Source organism: Quercus robur, chromosome 3 (genome assembly GCF_932294415.1).
Source record: "Quercus robur chromosome 3, dhQueRobu3.1, whole genome shotgun sequence".
Classification (NCBI taxonomy): domain Eukaryota; kingdom Viridiplantae; phylum Streptophyta; class Magnoliopsida; order Fagales; family Fagaceae; genus Quercus; species Quercus robur.
In genome coordinates, this window is record NC_065536.1 from 11330713 (window position 1) to 11349422 (window position 18710).

At 35.3% G+C, this 18710-nt stretch overlaps 2 protein-coding genes across 2 annotated transcripts; one reads left to right on the forward strand and one right to left on the reverse strand.

The window, feature by feature from the left end:
• Positions 1–1115: 1115 nt before the first annotated feature.
• LOC126717038 (protein AUXIN RESPONSE 4) lies at positions 1116–5104 on the reverse strand. Its single transcript, XM_050418191.1, has 2 exons — positions 3715–5104; positions 1116–1657 (listed from the first exon to the last, which is right to left on the reverse strand). Exons 1-2 carry the CDS (start codon positions 4903–4905, stop codon positions 1406–1408), a joined length of 1443 nt encoding a protein of 480 aa, XP_050274148.1. The 5' UTR covers positions 4906–5104; the 3' UTR covers positions 1116–1405.
• A 1568-nt stretch (positions 5105–6672) lies between these two features.
• LOC126717039 (aminopeptidase P2) lies at positions 6673–17752 on the forward strand. The gene is made up of 13 exons (XM_050418192.1): positions 6673–7103; positions 9052–9177; positions 9416–9535; positions 10025–10300; positions 10592–10764; positions 11211–11465; positions 12633–12784; positions 13291–13481; positions 14546–14654; positions 14760–14914; positions 15598–15690; positions 16809–16889; positions 17377–17752. Exons 1-13 carry the CDS (start codon positions 6777–6779, stop codon positions 17446–17448), a joined length of 2130 nt encoding a protein of 709 aa, XP_050274149.1. The 5' UTR covers positions 6673–6776; the 3' UTR covers positions 17449–17752.
• The last annotated feature ends 958 nt before the right edge of the window (positions 17753–18710 follow it).

Genomic DNA, 18710 nt, shown 5'->3' on the forward strand with positions numbered 1-18710 from the left:
ACTTACCAATTTTACCAACGAAGTGATGAAGGATGGCACTGACGATTAAGGTAATTGAACGGATCAGCAAATTATGACGGGTGCGCTCTGACAAGATTGACGGGTACGCTCTGACAGGTTGATTTCTGCTGAAACTGAAGAAATGAGAGGAATCACTCCCTTATTTATAAGAGAGATGCACGGAAGTCGAAGCGTCGCTTCGATCCGAGACAAGACCCAATCAATTTATGACACGTGTCATCATCATTAATGACCTTCGTACAGCCTGTCTATAGTTGGTATGACCGACGGACTCCTTATTTGCACCATCATCCTATCTTGCATAAATCCGTCAACCAGTTGTGACTATAAACTTAAAACCTTCTTTTTGTCTCATGGGCCTCATTCCGTCATAAAAAATACCCGTCATACCCTTACGTTAGGATCGTCACCCCATTGATCCTTTGTCCTAAAAACTGACGGACCATTGGGGTGAAGGGGGCAACTGAAGATGATAAAATATAGAGCCTGACGGGCCTACCTTAATGGGCCTGACGGATTGGAACTGTTGGGCCTGTGTAAAGATGATCCCATGCGCTTTTAAGGCCCATCGCTGACAGACACAGTAAGGGCCCATGATCCGAAATCTCTATCGCCCAGAAAAGCCCTAAGATCCGAAAATGGGAATCCTTGCTCACCACGCTTAGAAGAATTGGAAGTAGAGTCCCACATGGAAAAGATTTGGAGACCAAGAAGGAAAAGTCAACTCTCTACCACTATAAAAGACCTAACACCCTCGCAAATCAAGGTACATTTAATTGACCCTCTCTAGCGCTCTAGAGTGGTGAGAAGAATTCTAACTTGACCTTCGGAGAGTGTTTGGCCGGCACTACACCGGTGCTTTCTAAAGGTTTTCTTTCGATTGCTTCTGTTGTGCAGGTTCGCTTTGAGTCGCGAGTGCGGTGTGACCTATTGGTGATAATTTTTCAACGTCATCAAATATCATTGAAGGAAAGGGAGGTTGTTCTTTCAAATTTGAATGATTGTACTTGGATTCTGTAAAGTTTTGTCATGCATTATATGATATCATGAGTTTGGATTAGTAGCTAGCTTAATCATCAACACAAAATGAGAAGTTTAGAAAAAGTAATCAGAAACATTATATTTGACCATCTTAAATCCAGTTCACTTGATAAGTAGCTTACAACAATACAGTTTGAAAAGTTCACAATAAAAACCTATATGATTTCAAGCTTCTTTGGTGTTATCTTGCAGCACAACAATATAGAAATACAATCTTCTCCAAAAAAAAAAAAAAAATTACAAAGCATCTATGCCATGAAAAGGGTAATCCCATGACCCAGGTCTAACTTCTAGCGCAAATGCAAACCTTTCCATTCTGGATCCAGAAAGCAAAACACCAACTTCACCATCCCTGGCCAAGCCCATATGCATCCATATAACCAGCCCCATGAACATGAGCATGATCATGATCAGCATGATGTTCATGGCCACCATGACCATGATGATGGTGATGGTGATGATCACTGTTTTTTGCTTCATCTAACATCTTTTGAATATGCTCTGGGATTGGCTCTTCCTCAACTTTTCTCACAGATTTGGGTAATGACGATACAAACTGAACAATATTCTCAGATAGTTCATCAGCTGCATCCTCCTGATTTTACCAAAACAATGAGCTATTTAGTATTTTGAAAGCAACAAAACATTACAATCACTACAACATCAACCCATTCGAATTAAGTAATTGAGTGAACCATGCACCCTATAGTGTAAATATATAGTAACCATCTTTGGAAAAATGAGTGCAAGTCAAAGTCCTAAAACAAATTAAAAGGCCATGTCAGTGCACAAGGCTCCAACTTAGGCAACCTTACCCCCAATTCAAAGTACTACAACAAATGATGGGTTATTTTCTTTCGTTCTTTTTTTTTTTTTTTTTTTTTTTTTTTTTTTTTTTTTTTTTGAGGGGGGGGGGGGGGGTGGGGGGTGGGGGGGAGAGAGAGGAGAAGCATTCTATTTCTATATCCTTTCTTATATACTAGATGGAAATTCAGTATATGTAATCATTAAACAATGAGCAACCATTTCCAACTAGGAACTTTAATTGACTGATTCTATCTATAAATTGTACAAGCTTTCTTCAGGCAGATTTCCAAACATCTTTTTCTTTTCAACAATGACCCCAAAATTAAATAATACTAATACCAGAAGCATGTCTGCAGCATCCTGAATCATTAATTCTGATTCGCATACTCAGAGGATTGTATTTTGTGAAGGCTCCACCTTAGGTCCATCAAATGAGAGTGAGCAGAAACTTGTAGAGGGAATAAATGTCTTGATTCATGGCTACAATGAAGGCAGCACGAGTCTTGAATATGACAAGGAAAGCACAACTAAAGTGTATTAATATTAGTTTTATACAAATTCAACTCCATCAAGAACTCCACCAAAGACAAAAGTCAAATTGGGAAAATAATATTCAGAGTAGAGTTCTTTTTTTCCCCCAAAGCCTACATTATCAAGCAAGCTCTATGCAGATGACTTCCAATAGAGTGTAATACATGTCACAAACTTGAAGCCAGTAACAGCCATGGTAATCCAAGGCTTCTTTTAATGCTGGAAACATGCATCTCTTCATGTTGTCCTAAATTTTGCACACAGCCAATTATGTGCCTAGGGGAAAAGAGAAGAGAGTTGCAGTAGGTTGTTAGCCAGCATAAAACTTAGTCAATTCTCATGAATGGCTCGAGAAACTGAGATGTACCCCATTTTTTAATGGGGGTGGAGAGAGAGAGAAGAAACCAATAAACAGACAAAACTCTATTCGAGTTAACATCTCGTTTTCGTTTTTGAACATCGGACATTTTATTAAATTGTAAAAAGTTAAGGCTAAATCTATCTTCCTTGCAGCTTGTACTTGTACTTTCTAAGCCTGTATCTCTTCCAAACTATCTCAAGTTTTCAATATTTTATGAAGGCATGGAAACAACACAGTGATTTAGGCACACCATCTAAAATGCAAGCCAAGCCCCTGTGCCAAGCCATGGCCGCCCACTTTCCTGACATTGCCTTGGCTTGCACCATTTGTCAACACTAATTACTTTTGTTTTTGGCTAGTGGCATCCAGAAACTGGAACTAAACTATTCTACACTTAAACATGTATGTTTTATCTTTCCTTTGATGAGTTATATGTAAATATTTGAAGAAAGCTATACATATAGTATCAAATTCTAACAACAGACTTCTTTAAGTTGCTCCACTTGCAATATATATAGCAGTCACCAGCTCATTCATTGACTGTGGAGTACACCACTGATAAGTGATAAGGTGTGTAAAAATACTTCACAACCTTGATTCTACTTCATATGGTCTACCATCTACATGTTATTGCAGGCGTTATCTGCATCTGATTCTAGATGAGCGACATTTCAAAGTTAGCCATTCTCATTAATCAAACAGACTCTAGTCAAAAGAAAAAATTTCAGGTTAACCACAAGTAGTTGAATAACCATAGCTTGAAATCAATATAAAGTCACAATTCTCCACTTGATGTGCTAGATATTCATATTGCTTAACTAAACTCAATATCATTCCAAAAAATTGATCAAATCAATTCTTCTGAAATTTGAAACCCAAGCAAATGCAACCAGGATTCTGAAACCACTGTTCTCAATCACAAACAACAAAAACAACCATAGCAAGATTCTTACCTGAGCCCACCGCCCACCAGAATGCGTGACAAAAGCTGCCCGGGGCAGTGCATCAGCAACACGACGTCCCGCTTCACTCCATTCTTTGGACCAACCACCAGACCAGAGCACTTGCATTGGCATATCTTTTAACCCCTCAGAACCACCCCACTCAGCAATATCAAAGCTAAAATTCATCTTCTTCCCCGTTCCCACAACTGCTCTCCTGCCATCCCTTCCCCTCAAAAGAACTCTATTAGCCTCCACATCCGAAGCACCAATCCCCTTCGAACAACACATCTTAATCAAACTTCTAAACACAAATGAAACCCCCAACATGAGCTCTCTAAGCACCGGGAATTCCAAAACACACAAAGGCAACGCCCCTACACCTCTAGAATTAGTATCAACAAGTGTCACACTCCTCACCAAGCTTGGATTCTCCAGAACCCAATTTGATCCCAACCCCAAACCCGAATCGTGCAAAACCAAATGCACAGGAGCCAACCCCATTGTCTGCACCACTTGCCCCAACACCCTCCCCATCTCCACAGGACCCAATTCAATTGGCCTAACAACCTTCCTCTTCGAAACCCGGTTCCCAATCTCCTCATAAGGAATCTGACCAGTCTCAATCATCCTATCAAACGCAAAAAACAGACCCTTTTCTTGAATTTCATCATACACATCCATAAACCTCCCTAAAATCCCATTCCCTCCCTCAACAACCTCTTCCACAGACTTATCCGAAAACCCATTTCCTGGGAAATCAATAGCAACAACATGAACCCCTTTTGAGCCCAAAATCCTAATAACTTCACGAAATGAGTAAGAACTAAGACCCAAACCATGAACTAAAACAACATTTTCAGACGCCACAGGACCATGTTCAACAGTGAATACCTCAATAGGTGCTTGGTTTGGACTCGTTTGGACCTTGACAATGCGACCTTTAGAGTAATGCTGACGAAGATTACTGGGTAGACTCAAAAACCAAGACTTGGGGTCTTGATGAGGGGTTAGATAAGAGACTGAGATAAAGAAGAAGGTTGCGAGCGAGACCAAGAGAGTGAAGTAAAACCAAAAAGTGAAGGGGTTTGTGGAAGCTGGAGGTGAAATGGGTTTGTGGGGTTTGGGTTTTTGGGTTTGGGAGTTTGATTTTTTGGGGGATTTGGGTTGTTGTTGCTCTTGCTCTTCGGTTATGATCGCCATTGATGATGGATCTGTAAGGTTTTTGGAGCTTTGGGTTTATATAGAGCTACAGCAAATAGTGACTCACCGGAGTTGCTGACGTGGCCGGTACTCTTGGTAGTGACAAAGTGAAAACACACCCAGCTCAGTTTTTTCGCAGTGTTCGAGCTTTTTCCCAAATCGAAGAGATTCAAAATGGCAACAGAGAGTCATGAGTGGGGTATGAAATTATGTCGAGGCTTGTTACGGCTAAACTAGTCGCGTTTATAAGTATTTTTTAGTAACGAGCTCTTTATTACAACTCTTTTTCGCTTTATCCAGACTAGGTAATAATTTCAAAAGCGGCTTTGCACTTTTAAGATTCGTCGTAATAATTTCAAAGAGCGACTTTGTTAATGAAAAGCACCACCATACTTTTAGTATTTCAATTTTCAACCAATTCTTTTTGAAGAACAAATAAAGTATTAAAATAAATTAAATATTTGTATTTTTCAACCCGTCAAACAATACTTTTGAGTATTTCCAACTAATTAATTTAATTTAAAGTATTAACATTCTTTTTTAAAAAAATAAAAAGAAATAATAAAATATGATTCTTTTTCAAATCTTTTTGACTTTTGAGTTTTTCTTCTAATTAATTTAATCTTTCTAGTTTTAATAAAAGGAAATAAAATATAATTATTTTATACACTTTATAGACAATAAGCAAGAATAGATACAGCTAAAAACATTATTTCTAAAAAAAAAAATTCATTTTTGAAGAACAAATAAAAAATAAAAGGAAATCGACAATAATTCATTTAAACACAATATAACTCTCTTTCAAATCAGTTAGACTTTTGGGTTTTTCTTTCAATTAATTTAATTTTTCTAGTTATAATAAAGGGAAATAAAATATAATTATTTTACACACTTTATAGACAATAAGTAAGAATAGACACACCCAAAAACATTTTTAAAAAAAATCCTTTTTGAAATAACAAACAAAAAATGAAATGAAATCAAAAATAATTAATACACAATTTATAGACAATAAGTAAAAATAGATAACAACTTATGCCATTACCAATCTATTATTCAACAGAAAACTTAATCAATTATGCAATTTATAAACACTAGTATATAAAATCATGTATACACATAGATACATTTAAAAATATATGCATTCTTTTAATCATAAAAATATATATAATATTAATCAAATTATTAAAAAAATTAGATATATATTAAAAATTTTACCTAAATTTAATACTACTTATAATCATTTTTATTCTAATTTTTAATAAGATATAAAGTGTGGTGATATTTATTGGTTTTTTATCTTTATATATTATTAAAATTGGACTTTTAGTATCTTGAACCTATTAACTTACTTAACACAAAAATTAAAATAAAATAAAATAAAATAAAAAAAACTTTAATGGACACGTGGCACAAAATTAACCCTCAATTGAAATCTAATTGAATTTTTTTTTTTTTAATTTTGGCTTAAAGTATACCACACAGATAAGTAAAAGTAGATACTACTTAAAAACAAAAACAAAATAATAAAAATTCAATATAAAAAAATAAAACAGAAATTCTTTTTGAAGAACAAATAAAAGGAAATAAAATATAATTATTTTACACACTTTTATAGATCATAAGTGAATAAAATCTTGTCACATTTTCCATGTAATCATACAAAGCAAAATTTAGAAAAAATAAACAATGCAACGCTTTTAAATTATTTTCCTTAAAAGGTTTCAAAAAAAAAAAATTATTTTCCTTAAAACGACACCCATTTCCTCACATTTCCAAAGTCCCATCTTCAGCTTCTTCGTCCTCTCAATCTGTGACTTGTTGCCTTCACTCTCTCTCTCTCTCTCTCTCTCTCTATCTCTCTCTACAAAATGGTGACCATGAGCTCACTACCATCACCACTAACGTATTCTCACTCACGCGCTCGCTGCCTTCGCTTCCTCTCATCAGTCTCACTCTCACTGCCAATTTTCCACAAATTCAAAACCAGCCCCAAACTCTTCACCAAGTCTCCGAACCCACCAATCCTCACTGTCCGAAACTGCGGTTCCATCACAGCCAAGCCATCCTCCGATATCAGGAGAAGGAACCGTACCGGTTCGGAACCGGACGAGAAGCTACGGAGGCTCCGGGAGCTCTTTGTGAAGCCCGGGATTGACATCGATGCCTATATCGTTCCCTCTCAGGACGCTCACCAGGTTGAGTTTTTTCATTGGTTTTGAGTGAATTTGTGACTTTTGTGGTTTGAATTCAATTGGGTTTTCTGAGTTTTGCGTGTTTGTTATGGAAATTTGTGATTTTTTGGTTCAGTTTTTGGTTGAAGTTGAATTTTTCTTCAATGTTTGGTGCTTGTTTTGTGTTATAGAGGAGTAAATGGAACTGAGTTTTGGGATATTTAGGCTGAATTATTGGTTTTTAGTTGAAGTTGGTTTTTTTTTTTTTTTTTTTTGGGGGGGGTGGGGGGGGGGGGGGGGGAATAATTGGTGCTTGTGTTGTGTTATAGAGGATAAAATGGAACTTGGTTTTGAAATCTTTAGGCTAATTTCATGGTCTTTGGTTTAAATTTTATAACTTGCTTTTGCTTAAACTTGTGGTTGTTGAGTATGGGAATTTTTTGAGCTTTTTGTTTGAGTTTTTTACTGAAGTTGAGAAAATGCTTACTGGTTTTAGAATGTTTAGGCTGAATTCTTGGATTTTTGGTCGAAATTTTATAATTTTCTTTTTGAAATTTTGGCTTTCGGGGTCTTGAAGTTTTAAGTGATTGTGTTGAAAATTTTGAGCTTCTTGGTTCAGTTTTTGGCTGAAGTTGCAAGTTTCTGGTGCTTTGTGCTGGTGTTTTAGAGGAGAAAATGCAACTGGGTTTAGAATTTTCAGGCTGAATTCTTGGGTTTTAGTTCTTCTAATTTGGTTTTGTTTGAACTGGTGTTTTTTGGGGCCTGGGATTGTGCCTTTGGTTTTTTTTTTTTTTTGTTTTAGCATGCAAATGGCTATATATATTAGATAAAGTAAAAAGTATCACAGAGAAGTTTAGAGGTAGTATCAGCACTCTGAAATATATATACAGACCAGCTAGTGAAATTGTTAAAAAATTAAGTAGTACGCAAATGGTTAGTTCCCATCATGTCACAAAAGTATGTAGTGATCAAAAAGGTCTGGCACGTGTCATATAAAATCTCCCTTTGCATTTCACTGCTTCCTCTATCTACTAGCCGGTCCACTACTCCATTAGCCATGCGGTAAATATGCTTTAGCAAGATTGTCCATGCTTACTTCATTAGGGACCTGCAATCAGCAATTAAATTGGTTAGTATAGGTGTATAAGTTGGAAGAAATGGAATTTAACAAAGTTACTGAGGTTTTTGTTGTTGGATGTGAGCTTGTGTGTTAGAGTTGGGCTTTTGTTTTTTGTTATGTTGACCGTTTATGTCAGTTTTTACCAAATTCAAGTTTTGGCAGTTTATGATGGTGTATATGTTGGGAAATCAAATGGTTGTTTACGCTTGCTGCACTTTTTTCTGTAAATTTTTTATTAAGGTTTTTATCAAAAAGAAAGAAGAAAGCAAGAAGGCTTTTATTACTGTATAACACACGCACGCACACGCACACACTCGCACACATATGTACATGTATGCTGGACTGTTTCTTTCTGTTTGGTCTGAATTGTTGGTTGCTTCAAAAGTTTGAAATTTGGTACTTTTAGCTTTAATGTTATTTTTAATAGTTCCCCTTTGGTGTTAATCACCTTTGTTCATTTATTCTTGGATTATGAACGAATTCTGTGAATGAATGGTTCACAGTTGCAAAGCAAATTTATTTGCTAAGATAATATCTGTATTAACATCTTTATAGATATTAAAAGTGCCATATGGCCTATATCTAAGGCTCCAATGGTTTCTAGGAAACATGATGAAAACGAAAGGAAATGCAACCGGGGAAAAAAAAAAAAAAAAAAAAAAAAAAAAAAAACCCTGCTATTCTTATCCATAGAATGTAAACATTCATTGTTCTTTTCATACTCTTTGGGCACCAACTGAGTGTTAGGAATTATAGGGTTTATGTTGCTTTGCTAGTGTACTAGGGATTGTAGAATTTCTGCATTAAATGTTTCCTCCAGCAAATGTTAATTGCATTTTTTTTCTCCCACAGAGTGAGTTCATTGCTGAATGTTACATGAGGAGGACCTACATATCAGGGTTTACTGGTAGTGCTGGTACTGCTGTTATCACAAAGGATAAAGCAGCTCTTTGGACAGATGGGCGTTATTTTCTCCAGGTTTGAGAAAAGGATACTTGCTTCGTGTGCCAACTCTTCAGCTTTAGCTCTGTGCTATATGCATAGTCAAAACCTTTAGTTTCCCCTCTTTGGTCAGGCCAAATCATTATAGTATTATTGGGGAAATTTAAAAAAAAAAAAAAAAAACTAAATTTGGAGAAGAAATATCTATTTTGATATCCTCTACAATAAGACATAGTATTTACTAACAAGTTTTTTCCCCTCTTTGTAATGATAGGCTGAGAAGCAGCTGAATTCGTGTTGGATTCTCATGCGGGCTGGTAATCCTGGAGTTCCTACGACTAGTGAATGGCTTAATGATGTTTTGGCTCCTGGTGGTAGGGTTGGCATTGATCCTGTGAGCAATTCTCTGCTTCTTTATTATTTATTGTTTTTGGCTAAGCATACTCTGCTTCTTAAAATGGCCGCACCAAATTTCTTGTTTATATTTCTCTTTACTGTGCAATTCATACTCCATCACATTAAGTGCTGATTTTGACTTCTCATATGCGCTTTCATTTTAAACTTTGGATTTCACCTAGCTTTTTTATTTGCAACCATGGAGCATATTCTAAAAAGTTCATCTTATCATGATTTATGGTTTATTTTCATAAGTATAGGGCATTATCAAGTAGGAGATTGATTCACATCTTGTTTTACTTTGTAACTCTCCCTTTCTGTCAAAATATTTTCATTGCTTCTTTCTATTTAGTTTCTTTATTCTTTATTTTCTCCCCATGATAGGCTTCCCTTTCTTTCTGTGGGTAGATATCTGCTGTTGGTTATTTATGCTCACTGTAGGATTCTGTCTCTGATGCCAGTGTCTTTGGTATTGTGAAGGGAGCAGTTTCTTTTTTCTTCCGATGCTGCGGAGGAACTGAAGCAGGCAATTGCAACGAGGAATCATGAGCTGGTGTACTTACATGATTTAAATCTAGTGGATGAAGTTTGGGGAGAATCACGGCCTAAGCCTCCTAAAAAACCAATCAGAATACATGACCTAAAATATGCTGGTTTAGACGTAGCGTCAAAATTGTCTTCGCTGAGGTCTGAACTTGTTGATGCTGGCTCATCTGCAATTGTTATATCAGTGCTTGATGAAGTTGCTTGGCTGTTGAACTTGGTAATATTTCTGAACAGCTTTTTAGAGTGGAGTTGCATGTAGACGTTGTTTCTCTGAATTTGTTGGAATTCTTGCTCCTTTGCTCTTCTTAAAATAAAGGAAAAAGAAAAGATATATAGAGCATGGTACTTCCTTAATAGATTTTGTTTTTTTCTTTCCTTTAGGATAGGGGTAAGGGAAGGGGGGGATACATTGCCCCACACAAAGCTGAACTTATTAGTTCGAATTAATTTTCCTGCTTATGTCTCTTAATCTTTAAATCGATACTTCAATTTTTTTTTTTTTTTACAGAGAGGAAGTGATGTTCCCCATTCACCTGTTATGTATGCATACTTAATTGTTGAACTTGATGGAGCAAAATTATTTATGGACAATTCTAAAGTCACGCCAGAGGTGATGGATCACTTGAAGCAAGCAGGCATAGAGTTGAGGCCATATGATTGTATTCTTTCTGAAATAGAAATGTAAAGTTTGGAGCTCCCTCTCTTTTATATTTTATATGTGTATGTGTATGTGTGTGTGCACGTGTGTGGGTGTGTGGTTGCACAAGTGCAAATGGAAACTATCAATATGTGTGTGTGGTGCACTGCACTGGAAAGCATGGTCCTTTTTTATACTGGTGAACTGGCTTTGATTTCAATATACTATATGGTATGAGATTCAGGCTCATGGGCTGTGAAAAGAAGTGAAACTGTGATCAGTTTTATTCATACCTATCAAAAAAAGATCAGTTTTATTCATGTATATAATGCTGAAAACACAGATAATCATTTTTTTTCTGGCATAGTTACCACGATATTTTGAGGTTAGACTGGCCTTAGGTTTAGGTTTATTGTTACATGCATATTGAGGTGAGCTCATTTCATGAGCACTGCAAGCTGTAAAATTACAACAGAGTTTCCTTCTTCAGTTTGGCAGCACAAGGGACTCACCTTTGGTTGGATACATCTTCTGTTAATGCGGCCATTGCCAACACCTATAAGTCTGCCTGTGACAAATATATGGAGAGCCTTGGGAATAAAACCAAAGGGCAGAGTAAGATCTATGATTGCTCCAATGGTCAGTCTGGTGGACCCACTGGGGTGTATGGATTATCCCCTATTTCTCTGGCAAAGGCAGTGAAAAATCATGCAGAGCTAGAAGGGATGCGGAATTCCCATTTAAGGTAATTAATTGTTTCTCCTAAGACCTGATATCTACGTTGATGAATTTATGTGACCATTTTGCATTTTATTTTTTCAATTTCAATGTCTTCAATGGTAATCTTCATTAATAAGTTTTGTATATATGGATCATAGAAAGATATAGAATGTAAGCATTAGGGTTGGCATGTTTGTTTTTTGCCAAGTTATTTTAGTGATCATTTGAAATTTTTAGAAGTAATACAAAGTAATATGAAGGAATTAATTGTTGTTGTCATTATTTGGCTGGAGACTCATCACTAGTCATTTCTATTTTTCTAGTGCCACAAATTATTCATTGGAAGGAACTTAGATGAAATTTAGTTCCTGAATGCATATCACTTCATTCATTAATACATATTATTCCTATTGATTATTTCATTAGCATTTGTCTTCTATTTCAGATAATATCTTTCTCTCTTTCATTCTTTGTTTTTCATTGGAATTGCTAATTATCTTTCTTTGCCAGTGTTCAGTCATCTGGGTAGATTTTATTACTCTGGGTCAATAATCAAATCATGTTATTCATATAGGGTTTATGAAACTGTTGATTCATAATTAATTATTTGTCATTATTCATATAGGGTTTATTTGTCATTAGTCCATAAGATTTACTACCCTCTAATTAAATATCCTTCATCGTCTCTTGTATTTTTTTTTTTTTTTTATTAATACAATTCCCTAAGTGCTACTTATCAAAAAAAAAAAAAAAACAATTTGCTAAGAGCCTTGTAGCTCAACTGGTTAGCACCTCTTGGTGTTTCCAAGGGAGACATCCATGGTTCAAATATCCTCTCTCCCAACTATTGAACTATCAAAAAAAAAAAATCTTTTATTAATAAAAATCACTTCACCTGTCAAAAAAAGAAAAAAAAAATTATCATCTCTCCTGTGATTGTGTGGATAGATATAGGTATCTATGGAAATTAAGAGCATAATATTTTCTCACCATGTTGGGATAGAATTTTGAAAAAGAACTTGTAAAGCAAGAGCAGGATACTAGTAGTCTAAGTAGGCTTGTGTGATGGAGCTTTTGTTGGGGATCAAACTTCTTATTTCTTTACTGGGGAAGCTTGAGTCTGTCTTCTCAATTACATAGTTGAATTTTGCTAAGGAACTTGTGGAAGATGTGACTGATATCTTCTTTACAGGGATGCTGCTGCTCTAGCACAATTTTGGGTCTGGTTAGAAGATGAAATTCATAAGGATGTGAAATTAACAGAGGTGGAAGTTGCAGACAAACTCCTGGACTTTCGTTCCAAGCAGGCTGGTTTCATTGATACAAGCTTTGACACAATAAGTGGTATATCAATTCCTGTAACTCTGCTGACCATTTTTTTTTCTTCTTATTTTAAGGATTTAGATCATATTTTACTTATCACCAAATAATAAAAAAAAATTCAAATTATGCTTCTAAATGGTATAAACTTTCTGTAATTTTGATTACCATTTCTCAATTCATAGGGAAAATATAGCCATTCTAAATGGTACATCAGCTTGGATACTAATAAATTGAACTGAAATTATGCCCTCTATAATTCTAAAGTACTTTTTTTTGCTCCTATGGAAAAAGGATTTGGAAAGTATTTATCTTCATAACATGCTTGCCTGTGACTTGAAGTTTTTGTTTCTTGTACTTTTTAAAGTTGATTTGGTCAACTTACAAGCTTCAGGGTTCAGTTCCTTTTGGCACTTACTCAAAGGATAATTGTATTAGTCGCTCCACAAATTGCAACTAATAATATATACAGAAGCTGTTGCTATCTGTAATTAAAACTCTCACTGTTAACGGTTAGGATGTTCTTCCAGCTTCTGGTGCAAATGGGGCTATCATACACTACAAACCAGAAACAGAAAGTTGTGCTGTTGTGGATGCAAAGAAACTCTTCTTATTGGATAGTGGAGCTCAGTATGTTGATGGTACTACTGACATAACCAGGACAGTGCATTTTGTTGAACCTACTGCACGACAAAAAGAATGCTTCACTCGAGTTTTACAGGTAGCTTTTTTTTTTTTTTTTTTTTTTTTTGGTTATCTGTTTAATTAATAATGCCCACAGAATTATTACGAGCTTATTTATTCCAAAATGCCTAGGGGTGAGGGGATTGATAGTTTGTTTTGGAAGTTAACCCCGAATGGTATTTTTGATGTGTGCTCTTTCTATAATTCCTTATCTACTCCTACCTTTCCTTTCCCTTGGAAATGTATTTGGAGAAGATACCTAGAAGAGTGTCTTTCTTTTTATGGACTGTAGCTTGAGATAGTATTCTTACTATTTACAACCTTGTAAAAAGGAACCTGTCTTTGGTTTATTGGTGTTGCTTGTGCCGTTGCAATGGAGAAACACTGGCATCTTTTACTTCATTGTAAGTTTGCACACACCTTATGGAGTGAAGGTTTTTTGATGTTTGTATTGCACTGGGTGATGCCAAGGACGGTTGTTTCTCTTCTTTTTGCATGGGAGAATTATTTGGGGTTACACTCTTCTTTGGTCTGGAATATGGTTCCAGCCTGTTTGATGTGGCTAATTTGGAGGGAACGAAATCCCCACACATTTGATGATGTTGAGAAATCTACTGATTTTTTGAAGTCTTTGCTAGTTGGGACATTGTTTGGGTGGTCTCATATTTGGGGTTTTACACAATGTAATCCGTTTTTGATTTCATGCAATCTGTTTCTGTTTCTATTTGATTTGTTTGTACTTGTTTCTAGTACAATCTATTCATCATCGTAAACATGGTGTACTTTTATTTAATGAAAATATCTATTACCTATCCAAAATAAAAATTTGGACTTAGAGAAGTATGAATCTCTTGTCACTTCAGAATATTATTGCTTCTTACATTAAAGCAATCTGCTATTTTGTGCATTTTGATCTTGGGTATCATCCCTTAACGATCTCTTGGTTAAATAATCAGTGTGGTTATATATATTGTTTGTAGCATGTGTACTATGGTTTTTTTTTTTTTCTTGTACTTCTTGAGAGTCCAGATGCCTAATTTTGGCAGTTAAGATTTTTTTTTTTTTTTTTTGGGGGATTTTTCTGATAGTGTCCAATTGCAGGGTCACATAGCTCTTGATCAGGCAGTTTTCCCTGAATCTACCCCAGGTTTTGTGTTGGATGTATTTGCTCGTTCTTTCCTTTGGAAGATCGGACTTGATTACCGGCATGGTACATGTCCAACTCCAAACTTCTGTTATTTTATTATTTGATTGTGAAGTAAACAAACGAATCTGTTGGCTTAATTAAATGATTTCATTTTCCTTCCATTTTTAGGAACTGGACATGGAGTGGGAGCTGCATTAAATGTTCATGAGGGCCCTCAAAGTATTAGCTTTAGATATGGAAATATGACCCCCTTATTGAGAGGCATGATCGTCAGCAATGAACCTGGCTATTATGAAGACCATGCCTTTGGTATTCGAATTGAGGTACACTCTTCAGTGGCTCTTTTTTATGCCCTTGAAAATTCATTCAGCTACCAATATCACAGGAAAGTTTACTATCAGTGACTAAATCCATTTATTAGGTCCTGTTAGATAAAAATGGGTATGTTTCTTTGACTTGAATGCTATGTTTTCAAGGTTCATTGGCTAGACAAAAATCAAAGTAGTTGGTCGTGAAGAAGAAAATGTATGTATGAGCTAAGCAGATACATAAGGGTTTGCATTACCTTCTTAGTGCAAAGATAGTGACCACAGAGCCTGCCTATAATTTTTGTAACACTTGATAAAAGTTGTTCTTTTCTATATTTTCCTGTATGGATGTGTAGATTGATTTTAGATGTTAAAACCTTTAACAGGTTGTTATAGAAACATGTAGCACTTAAAAATATGTAGTTTCATTTGTAAATTTCCTAGAAGTTGAGGTTGGGCTCAAATTTTTTTCTTCTAATAATTTTGTTACTTAAAGAAAAAATTAAAAAAGAAAAATAGTGTGATGCTTAGCTTACAATTTCACTTATTTTTTAGTTAATTCATAGAATATTCTGTTTCTCTCTTTTTTCTCACAGAGATGTGTTTCTTTATTGTTGATGCTGGTTGCATGTTAAAATTATGATATGTTTTTCCTAATCGTACTCTTCTTAGATGGTGATTTAAGTTTTCTTCTGCAGAATCTCCTTTATGTGAAAGAGGTTGACACACCTAATCGATTTGGAGGGGTTGGATACCTGGGATTTGAAAAACTTACATTTGTCCCCATTCAGGTATGCCAACATTTTCCTGGTACATCACGTCTTTTGCCAGTAACATAATCCTAGTAAGGTTGTGTGAGAAATCAATATCAGTGCATCTTTATCTTTGCTTGGCCCAAAATAGGCAACTTGATTTTACAGTGGAATAAAATCTGATATGTTTGCTGTGTGGGGGATATCAGCTGTAGGCTTTTTTTCTTTTTCTTTTTTTTGAGAATTGGCTGTGGTCATTTAATTGTTCAAGTGTTCTACTTTCCTGTAGCCTCTTTGCTGAAACTCAGTTTACATTACATCATGCTCACACATACTGAGCTCTGTTGCTCTAGTGGGCTTCAAAATAGGTTAGGTGGCAACACTAATATTCTTGCCATTGGAGGAACTTAGTCATGGTTAAATGGATGCATTAGTCAAAGAGAGATACTCTAATATATATATATATATATATATATATATAAGAGAGAGGGACTCTCTCACACACACACATATTTAGAGATTCCTGTAACCTATTTTAGACATACTTCTCAATACTTTATGCTTGGAAACTTCATCTTTGGTGTTTTTTTTTTGTGTGTTGTTTGGGGGGGGGGGGGGGTGGGGCGATATATTTGACAATCACATAGAAACTTTCAGATTATTTTCTTAAAATTCTACTGACTTATAATGTTCTTCTTTCCCCTTCGAGGTAAGCATAAATAGAATATTATTTAAAGAAAGAGTGCTAGAACTGAGTGTGATGTTTCTATGGTCATGATATTCTGCCATCATTCTAATCAACATCCAAAATGGACAAGTGGCACTTAATTAAATAAACGGAAAGAATTGACAATCTGTGTTATTTTCAAAATTGTCAATTGTAAACATGGATCATGAAATAATTTCATGTTGCATCTTACAAGAGGTCCAAAGCTGAGTCCTTTGTAGTGTTTCTTAATTCAATATATGAGAGGCAGGAAAAAAAAAAGTGGCTACATGGATAAGAATGTCCTCTGTGGATTATATTATTTTGTACCATCTACTTTTGAGTTATTGATTTCCGTTGCAACTTGAATTGTCTGTCTAAAACAAGATTGTAATAGAGATTTTTTTTTTCTTTTTTATAAGCTTACTGATTTGCTATTTTCATCATGCAGAGTAAATTGATTGACTTATCTTTGCTCTCTGCTGTGGAAGTTGATTGGCTCAATGACTACCATTCACAAGTGTGGGAAAAGGTTATATTCCACATCTAGAAACTATTTTGATCTCTATGTACTTTTATTTGGTATATAGAAGTTTGGACTCATGGTGACAAACTACTGAAATATGTTTTTATAAAGATCCATGTTTCTCATAGCTATTGAAATTCAAAGTAGGTTTCGTGTGAGTCACGGAGAAAACATCTATTTTTATTGTACCCTGTTGTATTTAGCGTACTGGATTTAATTTGGTGTTTTACACCTTACTTTTCAGTCAGTAGAGAAAATCATATAAGCCAAATTTTGCAGACACATGAATATCATGTCACTGGTTTAGAATGATAATATGAAAACATGTTTTAGAACTCCCATATTTTTTTTCATTTCAAAAGGTGGAATAGAATCATTGTTTTATCTTATCTCGCAAGTACTTGAGTTCTGCACACACATATGCATAATCAGTCAATCTGTCTTACCTGCTTCATGTGTTGAATTTCTGTTAACTAACCTAGAAATGTCACAGGTGTCACCGCTGCTGGATGGTTGTGCTCGTCAATGGCTTTGGAACAACACACGGCCACTTGTCAAACAGTGATGTTAAGCTTAGCTTTGTTCTTTGTTGTTCTTTAATAATTGAAGAGTTTTCTTTCATATTTTCCTTTATACATGTAATGTAGAAACCAAACATTGTTTAAAAAGATTATAACTTGTACAGTACATACACTGTAGGGATTAGTTTCTTTTTTTTTTTTTTTTTAAATAAAAAACTACTGAGATTATTCTCAAGATGAAATTTCATTCAATTGCTGTTTTAGAATTGTTGATGGTATTCAAAGGTTTTAATTTATACTTGCCAAAGTTAGGGCCTATTTAAGATTTAGTAGACCTTTTTTATTCTATCCCCATCTTCATGTCTAATGCTTCTCATCATTATGTTCCTTATAGTCATGGGAATAAGGATTTTCCACTGCTTTCTGTGCTGCAACTCCACCATTGTGATATCAACTCTAGTGGGTTTTTACCTTTCATGGCTCTAACATGTGAGCACTCATGATGGGTCCAATGTGCTCCCATAGAAATCAGTTTATTGTCTCTGACTCTCAGGAGGCAGCGCAACTTTCTCAACTTAGGTTTTCTGGAAGTTAAAAACCGGTTGGGAAAGTACTTTGCCCATAGTCATCAAGAGTTTTTAACTCAGATTAAAAATTTAGGGATTCGCTGTTCACCCTTTTGGTATTCACCGTTTACAAGGGAGATTGCAGGTCCCATAATTGGTGTGAGAACTAGAGCTTAGCCTCATGAGTTGGCCAGTCTCAATATAGTCCACAAACTTTCAATTGATACATTTGACTCAAAGATTTGGATTCTAATGAAATTGATAAGGTTCTGCCCAAATTAACAAATTTTGCTTTGCATTTGTTGGACAAATAAATTCCCCGACTGGATTGATTCAATAACAACATAAGCCTACAGGAATTTTCAATTACTATATTTTGACCCCTAGAGTTTGGATTAAAATAAAATCAATAAAGATACTTTAGACGGAATTTAAAATCTTAGGGGTCAAATGTAACATTGGAACTTTGTAGAAAGAACTGTGATGGACAAATCCACAATTGAGTGAATTGTAACTCTCTCTCTCTCTCTCTCTCTCTCTCAATTTTAAAAGGTTACATTGTGTAAGACATGGACCAAAGAAAGAAGGGCATTCGAGCCATACTTCCTCCTCTACCTTCGCCATATTTGCCAGGCAAAATTTGCCAAACAATGAAAATTCTGAAAAATTTTAGCCGGACAGCACGCATCCAAACTTATTTAGTTAGTTAGACTGTTTTTGAAAGTCAAGTTTGACAAACT

Bases quoted from the DNA above. Each gene is read 5' to 3' on its own strand.
- LOC126717038 (XM_050418191.1), bottom strand. From the start codon at position 4,905: ATGGCGATCATAACCGAAGAGCAAGAGCAACAACAACCCAAATCCCCC. The intron at 1,658-3,714 runs GTAAGAATCTTG...TGGTAAAATCAG, and splicing joins CTGGTGGGCGGTGGGCTCAG to GAGGATGCAGCTGATGAACT.
- LOC126717039 (XM_050418192.1), top strand. From the start codon at position 6,777: ATGGTGACCATGAGCTCACTACCATCACCACTAACGTATTCTCACTCA. The intron at 10,301-10,591 runs GTAATATTTCTG...TTTTTTTTACAG, and splicing joins TTGCTTGGCTGTTGAACTTG to AGAGGAAGTGATGTTCCCCA. The intron at 11,466-12,632 runs GTAATTAATTGT...TCTTCTTTACAG, and splicing joins ATGCGGAATTCCCATTTAAG to GGATGCTGCTGCTCTAGCAC.